At 43.4% G+C, this 19,432-nt stretch overlaps 1 protein-coding gene across 2 annotated transcripts; it reads left to right on the top strand.

Moving 5' to 3' along the window:
* The first annotated feature begins 2,899 nt into the window (after positions 1 to 2,899).
* LOC106563325 (intracellular hyaluronan-binding protein 4) lies at positions 2,900 to 10,746 on the top strand. Of its 2 annotated transcripts, none has more exons than XM_014128837.2 (8): positions 2,900 to 3,372; positions 4,682 to 4,790; positions 5,108 to 5,254; positions 5,339 to 5,410; positions 9,012 to 9,083; positions 9,335 to 9,515; positions 10,069 to 10,260; positions 10,451 to 10,746. In XM_014128837.2, the coding sequence occupies exons 1-8, from the start codon at positions 3,102 to 3,104 to the stop codon at positions 10,514 to 10,516; spliced, it is 1,110 nt and encodes a 369-aa protein (XP_013984312.1). In that variant the 5' UTR covers positions 2,900 to 3,101; the 3' UTR covers positions 10,517 to 10,746. The 2 variants fall into 2 exon arrangements, with proteins under 2 accessions (XP_013984312.1, XP_013984311.1); XM_014128836.2 differs by having other exon boundaries at positions 2,901 to 3,372; positions 10,066 to 10,260.
* The last annotated feature ends 8,686 nt before the right edge of the window (positions 10,747 to 19,432 follow it).

The raw sequence follows: 19,432 nt of genomic DNA, 5'->3' as shown, positions 1-19,432 counted from the left end.
TGCAAGCTGAAGAACACCATCCCAAACGTGAAGCACGAGGGTGGTAGCATCATGTTGTGGGGGTGCTTGCTGCAGGAGGAACTGGTGCACTTCACAAAATAGATGGCATCATGAGGCAGGAAAATTATGTGGATATAAAAAGTTCTGGGACACAGTAAAGTCCATGGAGAATAAGAGCACCTCCTCCCAGCTGCCCACTGCTCTGAGGCTAGGAAACACTGTTACCACCGATAAATCCACTATAATTGAGAATTTCAATAAGCATTTCTCTACGGCTGGCCATGCTTTCCACCTGGCTACCCCTACCCCGGTCAACTGCCCGGCACCCTCCACAGCAACCCGCCAAAGCCCCCACCATTTCTCCTTCACCCAAATCCAGATAGCTGATGTTCTGAAAGAGCTGCAAAATCTGGACCCATACAAATCAGCTGGGCTAGACAATCTGGACCCTCTCTTTCTAAACGTATCTGACGAAATTGTTGCAACCCCTATTACTAGCCTGTTCAACCTCTCTTTCGTATCGTCTGAGATTCCCAAAGATTGGAAATCTGCCGCGGTCATCCCCCTCTTCAAAGGGGGTGACAATCTAGACCCAAACTGCTACAGACCTATATCTATCCTACCCTGTCTTTCTAAGGTCTTCGAAAGCCAAGTTAACAAACAGATTACCGACCATTTTGAATCCCACCATACCTTCTCCGCTATGCAATCTGGTTTCAGAGCTGGTCATGGGTGCACCTCAGCCACGTTCAAGGTCCTAAACGTCATCATAACCGCCATCGATAAGAGACATTACTGTGCAGCCGTATTCATCGACCTGGCCAAGGCTTTCGACTCTGTCAATCACCACATTCTTATTGGCAGACTCGACAGCCTTGGTTTCTCAAATGTTTGCCTCGCCTGGTTTACCAACTACTTCTCAGATAGAGTTCAGTGTGTCAAATCGGAGGGCCTGTTGTCCGGACCTCTGGCAGTCTCTATGGGTGTGTCACAGGGTTCAATTCTCGGGCCGAATGTCTTCTCTGTATACATCAATGATGTTGCTCTTGCTGCTGGTGATTCTCTGATCCACCTCTACGCAGACGACACCATTCTGTATACTTCTGGCCCCTCTTTGGACACTGTGTTAACTAACCTCCAGACGAGCTTCAATGCCGTACAACTCTCCTTCCATGGCCTCCAACTGCTGTTAAACGCAAGTGAAATTAAATGCATGCTATTCAATCGATCACTGCCCGCACCTGCTCGCCCGTCCAGCATCACTACTCTGGACGGCTCTGAATACGTGGACAACTACAAATACCTGGGTGTCTGGTTAGACTGTAAACTCTCCTTCCAGACTCACATTAAGCATCTCCAATCCAAAATTCACTCTAGAATCGGCTTCCTATATCGCAACAAAGCATCCTTCACTCATGTTGCCAAACATACCCTCGTAAAACTGACCATCCTACCGATCCTCGACTTCGGTGATGTCATCTATAAAACAGCCACCAACATTCTACTCAACAAACTGGATGCAGTCTATCACAGTGCCATCCGTTTTGTCACCAAAGCCCCATACACTACCCACCCTTGCTACCTGTACGCTCTTGTTGGTTGGCCCTCGCTTCATACTCGTCGCCAAACCCACTGGCTACAGGTTATCTACAAGTCTCTGCCAGGTAGACTTGCCTTATCTCAGCTCACTGGTCACCATAGCAGCACCCATTCGTAGCACGCACTCCAGCAGGTATATCTCACTGGTCACCCCCAAAGCCAATTCCTTCTCAGGTCGTCTTTCCTTCCAGTTCTCTGCTGCCAATGACTGGAAGGAACTGCAAAAATCTCTGAAGCTGGAGACTCATATCTCCCTCACTAGCTTTAAGCACCAGCTGTCAGAGCAGCTCACAGATCATAGCCATCTGTAAACAGCCCATCTACCTACCTCATCCCCATACTGTATTTATTTATTTATCTTGCTCCTTTGCACCCCAGTATCTCTACTTGCACATTCATCTTCTGCACATCTACCATTCCAGTGTTTAATTGCTATATTGTAATTACTTCGCCACCATGGCCTATTTATTGCCTTAACTTACCTCATTTGTACTCACTGTATATAGACTTTTTGTTTTCTTTTGTTCTACTGTATTATTGACTGTATGTTTTGTTTATTCCATGTGTAACTCTGTGTTGTTGTATGTGTCGAATTGCTATGCTTTATCTTGGCCAGGTCGCAGTTGCAAATGAGAACTTGTTCTCAACTAGCCTACCTGGTTAAATAAAGGTGAAATGAAATAATAAAAAAATCTGTGACAGCCAAAAAGTCAGATTGGTTTAACAACTGCAAGGCACAGTGCAACATGGCAGTGTTGCCATTGTTTATATACGTTTTTCTTTGTAATTTCGAACTAAGCATGTCTCACAAACTGTAAATATGTGTGAACATTGTACTATCAATTGGGGAGAGCCTCAAATATCACATTCATTTCTGTATCCACTGTATACATATGAATCGTGGCAAAGTTGCTTTCTCTTTCAGTCACATCTTTGGTCATATTCGCGTGGGTCAAACAAAAGCACTTAATGATTGGTTAACAATAGTGCCTTCCACAATGCAGGTGATGGCTGTAAATTGAAGCTGGTGAGGAGCAACTGCGGAAAAATGCAGTTGAAACTTTGATGACACGGTTGTTGTAAAGTTCATGTAGTCGCAAGTCGGACCGTTTTTATCCACAGAATGCGACACACTTCGCAAGGTGGTGACCAGCGATAGTCACCAACTTGACAAAAGTGATCCGTTCGAACGCGCCCAATAAATATTGTATGGCTGTGATGATGATGATGATGATGATGTTAAAAGGGGTGTGTCCTTAACCTCATGAATAATATTGTAATATTATGGGTTGAATATAAATTATCCGCCATTTTGGACGAACCGCATGCCCAACTATGCATGTGAGTTTGTCCGAATTTTAGCCAGGGGGAATAGTCGTGATTTAATCACGGGTCAATATGTTTGTTCTTGAGTTCTTCGGCTCGTAAAAAAGGTCAATAGATTTAGAGGTGTAGTCCAGATTGTATTCCAGTAGATTTTTTTTGAAAATTACATTCTCAACATGAAGGGAATTGTTGAAGAGCCCATCGACACCGAAAGTGCTGGTTTTGGGTGCGCCGTGACAAACCGCTTTGGTCAGCTTTTAGACGACGAGGCCGACCCGTTCGACATCATTCGCGAGGCTCAGGCGGAGAAGCAGAAGAAAAAGAAGAAAGATGAGCCTAAAAAAACTGCCACTGCAGATAAACTTGTGAAGAAGGACTCTCAAAAGGACAGGAGAACTCCATTGAGTGCTGGGGAATGCGACAATGCACACGTTAAAACTTTACAGGGTAAGTTTGTCCATGTAACGTGTTTACGGAAGGAACTCTGTGGGATTGTGGACTTTGGGTTTTAGATGTTTTGGTTAGTTCACTACTGTAGCTAGCCAAGAATGTAACGTTAACTACTGTAGATGGCAGCCAAGTTCGGTGCAACATGGGTTTGCTCTAGCTAGTTATTTTTACTTGAATCAGTGCTTCTGTCGTGGAATTGCTAGCAATTTAGTTATCAATCAACTAGGCTGCTGCTAAATCGATCACATGCAAGCTAGTTGTCGTTACAGAACAGGCCTTTGAAGGTATCTAGCTAACTAGTAGACCTGCCACGGTAGTCAGCTAGCTAACGAAGGCTTACACCTGGATTTGGGTTATTTACACTGAACAAAAATGTACGCAACATGTAAAGTGTTGAAATAACATGACCTGAAATAAAAATGTACTTACCTTTTCCATACGACAAAAGTTAGACCAGAGCCCATTTTGTGCGTAACTTTTTGTTTATCCCTTTTAGTGAGAATTTCTCTTTTGCCAAAATAATCCATCCACTTGACAGGTGGCATGTCAAGAAACTGATTAAACAGCATGATCATTACACAGGTGCATCTTGTGCTGGGGACAAAACTGTTTTCATAATGTGAAGTTTTGTCATGACACAGATGTCTCCAAGTTGAGGGAGAGTACAATTGGCATGCTGACTGCAGGAATGTCGACCAGAACTGTTTCCAGATAATTTAAAGTTAATTTCTCTATCATAAGCTGCCCCCACATCATTTTAGAGAATTTGGCAGTACGTCCATCCGGCCTCACAACCATGGACTGTAACCACACTAGTTCAAGAACTCCACATCCAGCTTCTTCACCAGCAGGATTGTGGGGTCGGTGTGTATTTCTGTGGTGTAATAAAGCCCTTTTTGTGGGAGAAACTCATTCTGGTTGGCTGGGCTACCAAGTGGTTTGGCCTCTGCCCACCACCCATAGCTGCACCCCTGCCCAGTCATGTGAAATCCATAGAATAGGGCCTAATGAATTTGTTTAACATGACTGGTTTCCGTGTATGAACTGTAGCTTAGTAAAACCTTTTGAAATGGTTTTTTCTTCTTCAGTATAGCTACCCATTAAACAGTAGAAACAAGCAAGTTGTGGCCTTGTGATAATACCTAAGAGGTATAGTTATAAGCTAGCTAGCTCTTGGTTACATTGTAGGTAATTGGATCCTCTCTGGATTAGTTGGCTGTTCTACTGGTTTTGTGTGTGTGTGTGTGTGTGTGGGGTGCTGGTTGCATAATTTGTCATCTACATTAAGCTTTTAATTTATGTGCAGGTCCGAAATATCCTCAAGGTGCACCTGGCCATGTAGAGGAGCGACGAGTTGGCTTCCGGGATCGAAGGCAGAACGACAGTGAAGCACCCCTAGGATACTCTATTGAAAGGTAGTTATACACGAGCTGGGCATTTTTCTGGTTTCACATATTAAACGGGACACTGGCTATTCAATGATTCCCATGTGTAATTTCCTTCAGTTTATTTTCTATGCTGACACTGCTTTGCAGATCTGAGAACTGGGTACTTGTATGCAAGTTCAAACTCCACCTGGCCCAACAGCACCCTTGGTGGAGCAGTCATGCTCTTTACCCCATTCTAGTCTTCTCAAATCAGCTAGGATAGAACAAAGGCTTATCGTTGTTCTAGAGTATGTGTTTTCACTTGGCCACAAGGACTGTAATAACTACTCACGCTACCCCAACAGGCCTGTGGATCAGGGTGAGCGTCCTGGAAGGGGCCGAGGTGGAGGCCGTGGAAGAGGAATGCGTGGCGGGGGCAACATAAGATCCACAGATGGCTTTGACCAGAGAGGCAAGAGGGAGTTTGAGCGCCACAGTGGTAGTGATAGAACGTAAGAACAATACTCCTCACGTAACCCTTATCAATTCTGCCGTGAAGTAGAGGTTGGTGACGTTAGAGCATTTGCCTGTTGCAGTGGTGTGCGGTCAGAGGAGAAGCGAGGGGGCAGTGGTCCACGTAACTGGGGATCTATGAGGGATCACATAAGGTGAGTATGCACACTAGGACTGTTGGTGCTTTGTAAACTACAGGTGTAGACGAACAATAGGGATAAAGTGACTAGGCAACAGGAAAGATAATAAACAGTAGAGTGTAGAGTTACTGCAAAAAGGGTCAATGCAGGTAACAAAGCTAGTTGGACTAACTATTTGGCAGTCTTATGGTTTGGGGGTAGAAGCTGTTCAGGGCCCTGTTGGTTCCAAACTTGCATCGGTACTGCATGTCGTGCGGTAACAGTCTGACTTGGGAGGCTGGAGTCTGACAATTTTTAGGGCCTTTGACACAGCCTGGTGTAGGCCGTACACACTACCCTCTGTAGCGCCTTGCTTTTGCTCAGTGCAGTGTTAACTAGCTATAGGAGAGCTCTGCTATAATTGGGGGAGTAGCCTCTGAAGCCCAGGCATTTCACATTCTGTTCGAAAGCCTGGGGAAGTTCTCCTCAGGAAGACTATATAAAAAGGGGTGGATTACAGTAGGGTAGGGATGCACGACATATTGGTAAACATATCGGAATCGGCCGATTATTAGCTAAAAATGGCAATATTGGTATCGGTAGATGTCTAGTTTAACGCCAATGTTAAAAACCGATGTCAAAGCTACCGTGTGTACTTGTATAACGTAGGTACATGATGTAATAACGCCACGTAAAATTGTGCACTACATGTGCAACAGCATTCCTAACCTAGCCCACACAATGTTTGCTGTGTGGCACGAGCAGTCAACAAGTCGAGCAGTCATTTGAAAGTGTAAGAAAATTTCAGCGAGACAACTCCAAGGTGAAATCCAATAAGAACTGTCTTGTAAATTAGGGTTATTTTAAATGAAACCTAGCTATATAGTTAGCTAGCTACTTAAACAGATTATGATTAGTGTTATTTGACGCATCTTTTTTGACACGCAAAGACCCAAACGGCATTCCATAGAAATCCTGGTTGAGAATGAAACGGCTGAACAACAAAATAGCACGGCAGGTAAGTGAAAGAAATGAGTTTTGATTGTTTTACTGGTAATGGGGACATGCGTAAATGCCAACAAAATAACTTTTTGGTCAGTGTGGTGTGTAACCTTTATTTAACTAGGCAAGTCAGTTCAGAACATTCTTATTTACAATAACAGCCCGGATGATGCTGGGCCAATTGTGCGCTGCCCTATGGGACTCCCAATCACGGCCGGATGTGATACAAACTGGATTCGAACCACGGACTGTAGTGACGCCTCTTGCATTGAGATGCAGTGCCTTAAAACACACATGGACGCAGTGGTCTAACTATTTAACTACTTGAATGCTTAAGACCGCAAAAATTAAATATTGGTTCTTGCATCCCTTTATTTATTTTTTGTGAAGGAAAATATCAGTATTGCCAAAGATGTCATTGGTGCATCACTAATCTAGGGCAGTGGTTCCCAGACTGGGGCACGCCCCCTATGGGGGGTTGTGGGGTCCCCCCCAAAAGTCAGTCCGGCTTTCAACTTACTTTTGACAGTTGTAATAGTAGAATGCACAAGGTTGGAAGGGGGGCCTGAGTGAGAAAGTTTGGGAACTCCTGGTCTAGGAGGATGCTAGTGACTTGTTGCCACTTATAAAACCAATCAAATATTTCCCCGTGGCTGACGGTCCAGAGGTTTTCAGAAAAACATTTCTGACTTGCAACAAGCTAGCTAGCATAAGTTGCCAAATTAACGCCACAGGCTACTTAAATGTTGTCCAATTTGGTCGAAATAGAGGGCGAAAATCTAATATCAACTTTGGAGGGGACAATTACATGAAATTTTCTTGAGCAATTCCTGAGGGGGACACCAAAAGTAGTGCTGTAACACATAGCCTACATTGTAATATGGTAAATGTATATTGAGGAACCAAAGAAATAAGGTGTTTGCCGTACTCCTAACTACCGGTACCCAAAACTACACAACTAATCACAACAGCAATACCATTGCCTTTAACAAATCTTAGTTCAGTCACCAGTTTAAGTTGAGAGTGGGGCTATCCATGGCATTTTCCAATTATGTTCTTATTTTACAAGTCAAAAAAATTGAGAACCTTTCATAATGTTGCCAAACAAAGACTCAACAAACTTACCTGAGACTCCCTGTCTCTGCCAGTCTGTCCCTGCATATCTGTCCCCAACGCTGCTGTCTGTGTGCCATCTGTTGCCTGCTCTGCCTAATGACATCATTGTGAAACATTTCCATTAGAATTTCATTTCTTTCTTATGAACATTTTTATCAACTAGTCTTTGAGATATTAGGCTACTAGGGTTCTTACTATGCGTTTTGGTGTATTGAAAAAATACTCTGATGTCCGTCTCTTATTTTTCTGCCATTTTTCTACCTGGCTGGCTGGCTACAGTAGGAGATGGGCTTCTATCATCAATCATTCTATTTGGGCTTCGATCTAAAAGGTAGCTAGCAAATGTGAAACGGATTAAAATGACACGAGTTGACAGCTGTATGAGTTCACCATTTACACAACATATGCTGCAACCTTTTGTAATTTTAATAGTTTGTTTCATATTGGCTGGCTTCCAACAATAGCTGAATTTGCAAAGCTAGCGAGCACCAATTCTGTTTCAGTGGTGTTTGCTATAATCTTTGCTACCCGGGTTAAATAAAGGTGAAATAAAATAAATGAATAAAAGTTCCCTTGCCACAATTTAGCTTTTGCAACGAGACCATTAAATATATTTAAGACAATGGTAGAAGAGAGTAGTTCTGTTCAGTTTGGATTTCAGTTTATCGGTAACCTTATCACAGGGACTTTGAAGCACTAACTTACATCATCTGCATGCTGATCTTGGAATAAATTGACGATAGCAAAGATTCCATCTTTGACGACGCCACATAAATGGAATAGGTACTAGCTAGCTTAATAGTTAATATTTGCGCGCTAGCTCTGCATATTCAGCTAGTGTGTGTGCGCGATTGACTGTATTAACCTCACGTCAGTTACGTGCATTGAGTGCCTTTCAGACAGTAGATACGACCTCTCTGTTACCTAGCAAGCTAAGGAACTGGCAGTGGATCAAACCATTGTGAGGCAAAGGGTGGGGGGGTCGCAATCTTTTGAAACTTAAAAACGCGCTATTGTCTATAATCGGCACAATTGCTTTCATTGCGTATTATTAATATTTAAATTACATAGTTATGTTTCAGTGATATATTGGGGGGGACAAATCATATTTTTCCCAGGATGGGGGGGTCGTGTCCCCCCCCCCCCGGTATTTCCGCCCCTGGCGGACATATCGAGGAAGAAGGATAAAATAAGAAAATGCCCCTCCTGAGAGGGAACATGATTTTGACTCGGACCCAATCAAATGCAACCGTTAGCAGCCAGTACTCCCATCCGAACACCTAATCAGATACTGAAGTTTCCCACACTTCCAATAGTAGCCAACAAGATGAGATTTGGAAGGATGGAGCAATGTTGTGACTTCTATCTAGAAAAAATATAAATTAAAGCCGACGTATTCCTTTTTAATCTGAATTTAAAAAGCCCTCATTGAGTGGTGTAACAATCAATGTGTAAAGTGTTCGTCTGAGAATTGTCTAGCATGATTGTTACCGTAGTTATACTGATCCTTTTTTTTTAGTGCGGCGGCTGATGGGGCTGCGACTGAGGAGGGAGGTGACGGAGATGAGGTGGCAGAGACTGGTGCAAATCTGTGAGTGACAGATGGTTACCAGCACAGCACCACGATTTAATCAGACTGTGACCATGCAAACAGTATACATGTATAGCTTAATTCTTTCTGCAATACTCACCAGAATTATTATTATTATTTTTTTTTTTTAAAGACTAGACTATACATGCTCTGACATTACCATTTTTAAATACTCACAATTCACTCTAGTTATAGAATGAGTTTGAGTGTTGAATTTTCCTATGCCATAGTAACCTGTTGATTCTCTGCAGCGCCCCTGAGAATGAAGGCGAGGGGGAATCAGTGGTGGGGGTTGCTGTGGAGATGTCTCTGGATGAGTGGAAAGCTCTGCAAGAACAGAACCGGCCCAAGAAGGAGTTCAACCTGCGCAAGGCTGATACCATTGTGCCCTCTGACTCAGTGGTCATCCACAAGTCCAAGAAACAGGTTGAGGTGAGCAATCCTGGTAAAATGCTGCAAATACGGGCTGCTTAGTCACTCTTTCATGTTTGGTACCTCTCATTGAATCACAGCTAAGGTTGCAAAAGGGAGTGTATTACCGGTAAATACTACCAGTATTTTGGGAACTTGAATATATTTTTTAAATAGAATGACAATGCTGTATAACATTATCCTAAATATAACCAATTAAGTGAATACTGTTTGTATAATATGAGGGTTTTGGCATGCAATATTGAAGGATATTTTTTACACTTATTTATTTTTCAATGTCCTTGCTGTAAATGTTTTGGTGCCAACTGATGGCAGTAAATACTTGGAAGACTTCATTGAAAATGAATCCACTAGGAACTTATGGACACGGGTATATATTTTTTAATAGGATACAAATTTTAAGTATAAATGACAAGTTACCATAGATTACCTATTTAATTATCAAAATTCCAGTAACTTTGTTAAATTACTAGTAGTTTTACAACCCTAATCACAGGGTACTGATTTCGCTAAGTGTTTTTGTCTGCGTTGCCTGGGTTCTGGGAATCAGCAGGAGCAGGTTGAGGAGGAGGAGGATGACGATGCATCTCTCCGTCGCCCCGCCAATGACATCACAGCCAAGCTGAAGATTGACTTTGGCAGCCTGGGACGACCCTCACGGGGGACCAGAGGAAGAGGGGGGCGTGGACGAGGTGGCCCAGCCGCACGGCCAGAGACCGTTTCTCCTCAGAAGCTTCCTGAAAAGGTATGTCTGGTTGACTGGGTCCTGTTGGCTGTACATGAAGGGTTTCAAACCACAGTAGAGGGCAGCAAAGTGTCTTCAATCCATGGTGCCTCATGCATTTGTGAATTGCACTAAAATTGCCTGCTGGGCTTTGTTCTTTACCCACATCTTGATGCAGGCATCCCACTAAGTTGACTCTGATTCTCCCCAGGCTCGGATCCAGCAGGGACAGGCACCAAACCCTGATGACCCAGAGGACTTCCCTGCCCTGGCCTAAAGGAAGGGACCAGCATTAGACCAGAGCCCAGTCCATTGGTGGCCCTTCACCTGTACTGTGCCTTAGTGGAATGAGCTGCACTTCCAAAGAGAAGCAAAGAAAACTGGTTTGCGTGTATACATCCCAAAGAACTGTATATAAATTAGAGTTCAGATGAATGGCCTTTTTATTGTAATGGGAAATATGAATACTTGACCTGTTTATAATAATAAATGCACTGTTGACATTGACACGTCTGGTATAGGATACAGTTTGTACAACCTTGTGTATATTGACATGGTGATGGACCCCTTATTGTTTGCTCCAGTGAAAATGTATCAATTTAATTTGAGCACATGAATTACTGTAGTTGATGGCCATTTGTGCTCATGCCTAGACCTGCAGCGTGCCTTTATCAGCCACAAGGGGGAGTCGAGACCATTTCAGTCCTCACAAACCATCTCAAATTATCCTCACGCCATCGAACAACCGCTCATCCAAATAAGAAACAAATGTAAAACTGCATGTGATACTTGGCCCATTAGAGTAAATTGTTTGGTGTATTCACCTTTATTGTAGAATGTGTTATAGGCTATAGAAATGCTTTGCAGGACATGTAAACATTATCTGCGTACGTTTCCATTCTGTAAAAGTAGTGTCAGTAACTGAGCTCTCCCCCTGCTGTTCACTAGTAATGAACTTCAATCCATGGAGCTTCCTGTCATTAAAGGCCTTTCATAGCGCCAGTGCCCCAGCCAGCTTCACCTTTTTCTCCTGTGCAACTAAGCTGGTCGCTCACTTTTAATGCCACTTTAATGAATTTTGTTCAACCGTTTGTTGATGCTCAAGAATTTGGTGTGTTCACACTTTGTCCCCTAGTGAGGATGGTCAGTTCTAAGTTCCTACTTTCATTTGGTCTTACTGGGCTTCTTAACAATTAGAATCAGTTGGTCGGGGAGCAACACTCATTGGTCTGCTCATCAGTTAAGCTATTCACTGAAAATAGTCTTTGACCTGTCTGATTTTCTTATGGAAATCTTTTTTTATTAAAGAGACGGGCTACATGAGGTATGCTTCTTGGTGGTCATACTGAGGCCCAATGTGACGATGGGAGCGGGAGAACCAATCCCCATGCAAGAGATATTGGCTAATGGGTAGATGGATGGCCAGAGCCTCTCGTAGAGGAGCTGAGCTCTAAATCATTGTGTCATCTGATCAGCATGTTGATCAATCAGCCATCCACACTGACCTTGGCTATACACCATTAATTACACTCTGTAGAGCGCTGTCTTACATCTGGACTCGTCAATCAACTCGCAGAGGTGTGTTTAAACAGCAAGTTGACTTAAGTAAAAACAAAATCTAGCAGCACAGCTGAAGGTGATTTGTATGTAGGCTTACCGGAAAATATAAACTGGTGACGTTGACAATCAATGGGTTTTGAACCAATGTGCAGACATCTTTCTTCCTTGGGTTCTCTGAAAGGAGTGCTCATTATATTGATTGGCAGGTAAGGTCAGTGGGGGGTTGATATAGGTAATAATGGAAATACTTATGTTAATGAGCTATACAAAGTATATTGAAAGCATGCGCTTCCACACTGGTGTGGTTCCTGAGTTAATTAAGCAATTATGCTAAGGGTCATGTATAACAATGCTGGGCAGACCATTATTTTGGCTTCCTTGGCTATTCCCCCATAGGATGACAATGCCCCCATCTACAGGGTACGAGTGGTCCCTGACTGGTTTGATGAGCAAGGAAAAATATAAACCATATGCCATGGCCATCTCAGTCACCAAATCTCAACCCAATTGAACACTTATGGGAGATTCCGGAGCGATGACTGAGACAGTGTTTTCCACCACCACAAAATGATGGAATTTATTGTGGAAGAATGGTGTTGAATCCCTCAAAATAGTTCCAGACACTTGTAGAGTCTATCTCAAGGTGCACTGAAGTTGTTCTGGCTCATGGTTGCCCAACACCCTATTAAGTCACCTTATGTTGGTGTTTCCTTTATTTTGGCAGTTACCTGTAGTTCATCTGAGGAAATTAAAACAAGGCTCTTAGTGGCACCCCATAAGGCCCTGTTGTTGAAAAGGATGTGAGGGAAGTGATGGATTTTTCTCACAGAAGAGGAGAGAGAGTGGTGTAGTCTGCTGTTCATCTGTCAATGCCTCAGTCTGGTTATTTCTAAGGAATTTGTAAATGCCCGAGTAAATATCACATAAGCCAAAATCATAATACATATCGCTGAGATGAACATGTTTAAATTATTTTTTTTAAAGTAGGGGTGGGGAATGAACATTAAGAAACAATACTTAATCATATCTGTAGCATCTCATTATTTTATGACCCTATCTAGGCTGGTTAAAGTGCACAAAGACCAGACAGTATTGTGTTTTTTCTTGGCTCTGTCCTAGTACATTGATATCACATTTTTTTTAATTTGCGTAGGCTTATCACCGTGTGCACATTGCTGCGCCTATGATGTGAAGAAATAATAGTTTAACTTTTGAATCTAAACATTCTGATCTGTTCCATCAGCTTTATTAATTGATACGGCATGTACCTCCCTTACACTACTTTGATACACATCGTGGGGTTTAAGAAGTGAGCATATGCAATGCCCACTGAAAAGGAAGTGGGTATACGGCGTACACGCTGCCTCTACTCTAATGGTGCCACTAAGACTCAGTCAATCTGGATAAAAGTGTCTGCTAAATGTCATATCATTTTTATTGGGCCCAAATAGGCTGAACCGCCCATTATTAGCCTGAAAACGTCATCCTGGCACGTTTGTTTTGCTAAAAACTAAAATGTCACAGCAGCTGATTTTCTGAGGACATTGCAGTCAATGGGAAAAGATGTGTCACCTTAGGTGACATTTTTCTCAGTACATTGCAGTCAATGGGAAAAGATGAGTGCCACAGGGTTGACATTTATGCCAATACATTGCAGTCAATGGGAAAATATGTCACAGGGTTTTGTCAATACATAGCAGTCAATGGGAAAAGACAAACTTCAACCAATTTAATCTTATGTCAATAAATGCAGTTAATAGGAAAAGATGTGTCACAGGGTTGAAGCGTATGTCAATAAATTGCAGTCAATGGGGGAAGAATAGCATCACAATATGGACACATAGAGAAAGGCATCACATACATGACACCCTACTCTCTTCTATTTTCTCGCTTGCTCTCTCTCTATCGCCCCTGCCATTCTGTCTCCTTCCTTCATTCCCCCCTCTATACTATTTCTCTCGCTCCCTCTATCTCCCACCTCCATCTCTCTCCACTTCCCCCCTCCACAGAGAGGATATTGACGCATAGATATGCATAAAGGATATTGGCATATAAGTCAATACATTGCATTCAAGGCAAAAACGTTGGTGACAGAGCTGCAATGGGTAAATTGGTTAAAGACAGACAGGCAGACAGACATAAACACGCAGGCAGGCAGGCAGGCAAGCAGACAAACTCTAAACTCAACCTTAACCCTTACTGTAGCTTCATATCCATATCCCGGCTCAACCCTAACCATAGCCCTCCACATCTTGTCTCTTGGGGTTAGGGTTGAGCTGGGATGTCCAATGAACAATGAATTAATTTGCCCCTCCCCCACTACATGGCAGAAAGGTAGGCCTCACTTGAAACTTGATCCAGACATAATGGGCTTTTGAGTGACATTGGCAGAACGTTTGAGGTTAGAAACAAAATTCAGATATGGCAGCCAAACTTAACTGGCGGACTGTGTTCCGGGACCGGACCCAGATAAGGGTCAATCCGGACCGGACAACATTGCATTTTGTTATATAAAAGTCAATACATTCTTTTTAGACAGCTTTAAGAAATCAACCGGGCGCAGTGGCCTCTTTAACTCAGCAAACTCTCTTTCTCACTCTCTTCCCTTGAAGCAATGGCCACCTCTACTAGTGCCCCGTCTTATACAATCGCGTGATTACAAGAGGCTGCGTTTTACCCAATCACGTGAATCCAAATATCCTCTGTGGAACCTTCCGATAAGTAGGCAGAAAGAAACAGAAATATTTGACCGCGGTTCAACTGTAAATATCACAGATAGAAAACTTAGTTACCAGTATCTTTGTTAATATGGCTTGTAAAAAAATTATTTAAAAAAGGACTCTGAAAACCGTATATTCAAAGACGAGTGGACGGAACAGTATTTATTAATTCTCCCCGCAACTAGCACAAAACCAATGTACCTGATATGCAGTGAGTCCGTAGCTCTCGTGAAAAATGCCAATGTTAAGTGCCATTATGACACCAGGCATAGCAAATTGGATCAGACATCTCCTGAACACGGAGGTGAGAACAAACAAGATTAACCAACTCAAATCCCAATATGAGAGGTCCACCAAAGTCCTTGTCAATTCCCTGACAGCCCAGCAACATTCAATGGAGTGTTCACTGAGGCTAGCTTCGGTTTTGGGAAACCACAAAAAAAACATTTTCAGATGCTGAGATGGTACAAGAATGCATGTGTGAAGTTGCTGACGTCTTGCTTGAAGGTAAACAAAAAGATGAGCTCAGGGAAAGATCAAACAGATCCCACTTTCAGATTCCACAGCAATGAGGAGAAGTGAAATATTAGCTGAAGATTTGACTTCACAACTTGATGAGGACATTCAGAATGCACCGTGCATTTCATTAGCTGTGGATGAATCAACAGATAACACTGACAATGCCCATCTTCTGTTGTTTGTTAGATTTTAGAATGAAACAAAGAAGGAATTCTTAAGCTGTCGGGTTTAACAAATCTAGAAGCGTGGAGAGGATATCCATGATGCCATCAAAGGGATGCTGACCAAAAGGGGGAGAAATCTGAAGTCAGGGGTCTCCATCACCACAGATGGAGCTCCAGCCATGATAGGAAGAGGGAGGGGACTGGTTGCACGTTTGAAAGAGGACCACCCTGACCTGACTTCATATCACTGCATCATCCATCAATCTGTCCTGTGTGCCAGTCTGGGAAAAGAGTATTCTGAGGTCATGACAACGATGATGAAAGTTAGCAACTTTTTGAGAGCAACATCATCCCTACAACACCGCCTGCTACGAGGCATTCTGACAGAGGCCAATGCCAGTTTTGATGACTTACCACTGCACAACAATGTCAGATGGCTCTGCAAAGGCAGGGTTTAGGAACACTTTTGGGCCATTCAGGAGGAAATGAAAGCTTTCTAATCAGAGCAAAAGAGGTGACAAGGCAACTCAGTTCTCTGAGTTTTTGGAAGATGATGAGAAGATGGAAACAGTTGCATTTTTGCCAGACAATACATCTTAATCAACTGAATGTTAAGCTGCACGGATGGGACAACACAGTGTGGGATATGATAACAGCAGTCCGGGCTTTCCAGTAGAAATTTGAGCTTTTCGAGAATGATCTCCAGGGAGAACTTGTCCACTTCCCCAATCTTCTGGTGCAAAATGTTCCCAACCGTGTTGATTTCATCCAGAAGCTGATGGATAACTTCAAGGCTCTCTTTGATGACTTCACTGTTGGAAGAGAATTGCTGCTGCTCAACCAGAACCCCCTCATGGTCACAAATGTAACAAAGTTGTAAGACGAAGCAAAACAGATCTTCAGATGGGTAGATGTTGCATCACTGCAGATGGAGTTGATTGAGCTGCAAGAAAAGGTGGCTTTGAAGGAGCAGGCTGGTGATTGTGACTCTGTTACTTTCTGGGGAAAGATGGTGCCTGCAGCTGATGTCCCTGTTCTCAAGAAACTGACATTATACATCCTGACCATGTTTGGCTTCACACACAGCTGTGAATCAGCCTTCTCCACAATTGACTTTATTAAAAACAAATACCGCACCAGGATCACCAATGAACACCTGCACCAGTGTCTCAGAGTTGCTCTCATACCATTTTGTGCCAAAGTTCAAGGCATTGGCAGGAGACAGAAAGTGTAATTTCTCTCATTAACCTGCTTAGGATAGGGGTCAGTATTTTCATGGCCGGATACAAAACGTACCCGATTTAATCTGGTTATTACTCCTGCCCAGAAACTAGAATATGCATATAATTAGTAGATGTGGGTAGAAAACACCCTAAAGTTTCTAAAACTGTTTGAATGGTGTCTGTGAGTATAACAGAACTCATATGGCAGGCCAAAACCTGAGAAGATTCTATATGGGAAGTGCCCTGTCTGACCATTTCTTGGCCTTCTGTAGCCTCTTTATCGAAAATACAGGATCTCTGCTGTAACGTGACATTTTCTAAGGCTCCCATTGGCTCTCAGAAGGCGCCAGAACGTGGAATGATAACTCTGCAGTCTCTGGGCGAAAAACAGTAGGGGTTTTGGAGAGTGGTCCTTCTGAGAACAATGACACTGGCGCACGCGTGCATGTGAAGACTCCATTTTCTTATTTCAGTGTTTGAACGGATACAACGTCTCCCGGTTGGAATATTCTCGCTATTTTATGAGAAAAATCGCATAAAAATTGATTTTAAACAGCGTTTGACATGCTTCGAAGTACGGTAATGGAATATTTAGAATTTTTTTGTCACGAAATACGCCGGCGCGTCACCCTTCGGATAGTGATTTGAACGTACGAACAAAACTGAGCTATTTGGATATATCTATGGATTATTTGGAACCAAAACAACATTGGGTGTTGAAGTAGAAGTCCTGGGAGTGCATTCTGACGAAGAACAGCAAAGGTAATCCAATTTTTCTTATAGTAAATCTGAGTTTGGTGAGTGCCAAACTTGGTGGGTGTCAAAATAGCTAGCCGTGATGGCCGGGCTATCTACTCAGAATATTGCAAAATGTGCTTTCACCGAAAAGCTATTTTAAAATCGGACACCGCGATTGCATAAAGGAGTTCTGTATCTATAATTCTTAAAATAATTGTTATGTTTTTTGTGAACGTTTATCGTGAGTAATTTAGTAAATTCACCGGAAGTTTTCGGTGGGTATGCTAGTTCTGAACAAAACATGCTAATGTAAAAAGCTGGTTTTTGATATAAATATGAACTTGATTGAACAAAACATGCATGTATTGTATAACATAATGTCCTAGGAGTGTCATCTGATGAAGATCATCAAAGGTTAGTGCTGCATTTAGCTGTGGTTTTGGTTTTTGTGACTTATATGCTAGCTTGAAAAATGGGTGCTTGATTATTTCTGGCTGGGTACTCTCCTGACATAATCTAATGTTTTGCTTTCGTTGTAAAGCCTTTTTGAAATTGGACAATGTGGTTAGATAAAGGAGAGTCTTGTCTTTAAAATGGTGTAAAATAATGGTGAAAAATGTAAGTTTTTGCATTTTTGAGGTATTTGTAATTCGCGCCACGCTATACCATTGGATATTGGTGAGGCGTTCCGCTAGCGGAACGTCTAGATGTAAGAGGTTTTAAGGCCCAGAGTGACTTATACATGAATATTGCACGGCCCACAGTGACGTTCTGTGCTGTCATGACGTTGGCCTCTTTGAGTACAGGGAGGACAGTTGACCCCCTCCCCCTTGCACCATCCCCCAACCTACCTCCCCCCACCCAGGCCCTGTGTGAAGGGGTTGTAAAACTCTAAGAGGAGAATCTCTTGCCACATGGCCCATAGAGAGACACAGGAAATTCTTCCAACTCACAGAATTGGGGAGCCAAGCGACATTTGTGTTCTGGAGAAGGTATGGAAGACTGGTGAAGAATCCAGCTATGAACTGGTCTGCTTGGTACAATTTTGTGATACTCAGAAGAGACAATATAGCCATATTACCATAAAACTGTTTATACACTGCTCCAAAAAATAAAGGGAACACTTAAACAACACAATGTAACTCCAAGTCAATCACACTTCTGTGAAATCAAACGGTCCACTTAGGAAGCAACACTGATTGACAATAAATTTCACATGCTGTTGTGCAAATGGAAAAGACAAAAGGTGGAAATTATAGGCAATTAGCAAGACACCCCCAATAAAGGAGTGGTTCTGCAGGTGGGGACCACAGACCACTTCTCAGTTCCTATGCTTCCTGGCTGATGTTTTGGTCACTTTTGAATGCTGGCGGTGCTTTCACTCTAGTGGTAGCATGAGACGGAGTCTACAACCCACACAAGTGACTCAGGTAGTGCAGCTCATCCAGGATGGCACATCAATGCGAGCTGTGGCAAGAAGGTTTGCTGTGTCTGTCAGCGTAGTGTCCAGAGCATGGAGGCGCTACCAGGAGACAGGCCAGTACATCAGGAGACGTGGAGGAGGCTGTAGGAGGGCAACAACCCAGCAACAGGACCGCTACCTCCGCCTTTGTGCAAGGAGGAGCAGGAGGAGCACTGCCAGAGCCCTGCAAAATGACCTCCACCATGCCACAAATGTGCATGTGTCTGCTCAAACGGTCAGAAACAGACTCCATGAGGGTGGTATGAGGGCCCGACGTCCACAGGTGGGGGTTGTGCTTACAGCCCAACACCGTGCAGGACGTTTGGCATTTGCCAGAGAACACCAAGATTGGCAAATTCGCCACTGGCGCCCTGTGCTCTTCACAGATGAAAGCAGATTCACACTGAGCACGTGACAGACGTGACAGAGTCTGGAGACGCCGTGGAGATCGTTCTGCTGCCTGCAACATCCAGCATGACCGGTTTGGCGGTTGGTCAGTCATGGTGTGGGGTGGCATTTCTTTGGGGGGCCGCACAGCCCTCCATGTGCTCGCCAGAGGTAGCCTGACTGCCATTAGGTACTGAGATGAGATCCTCAGACCCCTTGTGAGACCATATGCTGGTGCGGTTGGCCCTGGGTTCCTCCTAATGCAAGACAATGCTAGACCTCATGTGGCTGGAGTGTGTCAGCAGTTCCTGCAAGAGGAAGGCATTGATGCTATGGACTGGCCCGCCCGTTCCCCAGACCTGAATCCAATTGAGCACATCTGGGACATCATGTCTCGCTCCATCCACCAACGCCACGTTG

This window comes from Salmo salar, chromosome ssa11 (genome assembly GCF_905237065.1).
Source record: "Salmo salar chromosome ssa11, Ssal_v3.1, whole genome shotgun sequence".
Lineage (NCBI taxonomy): Eukaryota > Metazoa > Chordata > Actinopteri > Salmoniformes > Salmonidae > Salmo > Salmo salar.
The sequence above is the reverse complement of the archived record's forward strand: the minus strand, read 5'-3'. Positions and strand labels throughout refer to the sequence as shown.

Excerpts from the sequence above, each read along its gene's own strand:
- LOC106563325 (XM_014128836.2), top strand. The coding sequence starts at position 3,102 with ATGAAGGGAATTGTTGAAGAGCCCATCGACACCGAAAGTGCTGGTTTT. Across the intron at positions 5,255-5,338 it reads CACAGTGGTAGTGATAGAAC|TGGTGTGCGGTCAGAGGAGA; the intron begins GTAAGAACAATA and ends TGCCTGTTGCAG. Across the intron at positions 10,261-10,450 it reads CTCAGAAGCTTCCTGAAAAG|GCTCGGATCCAGCAGGGACA; the intron begins GTATGTCTGGTT and ends GATTCTCCCCAG.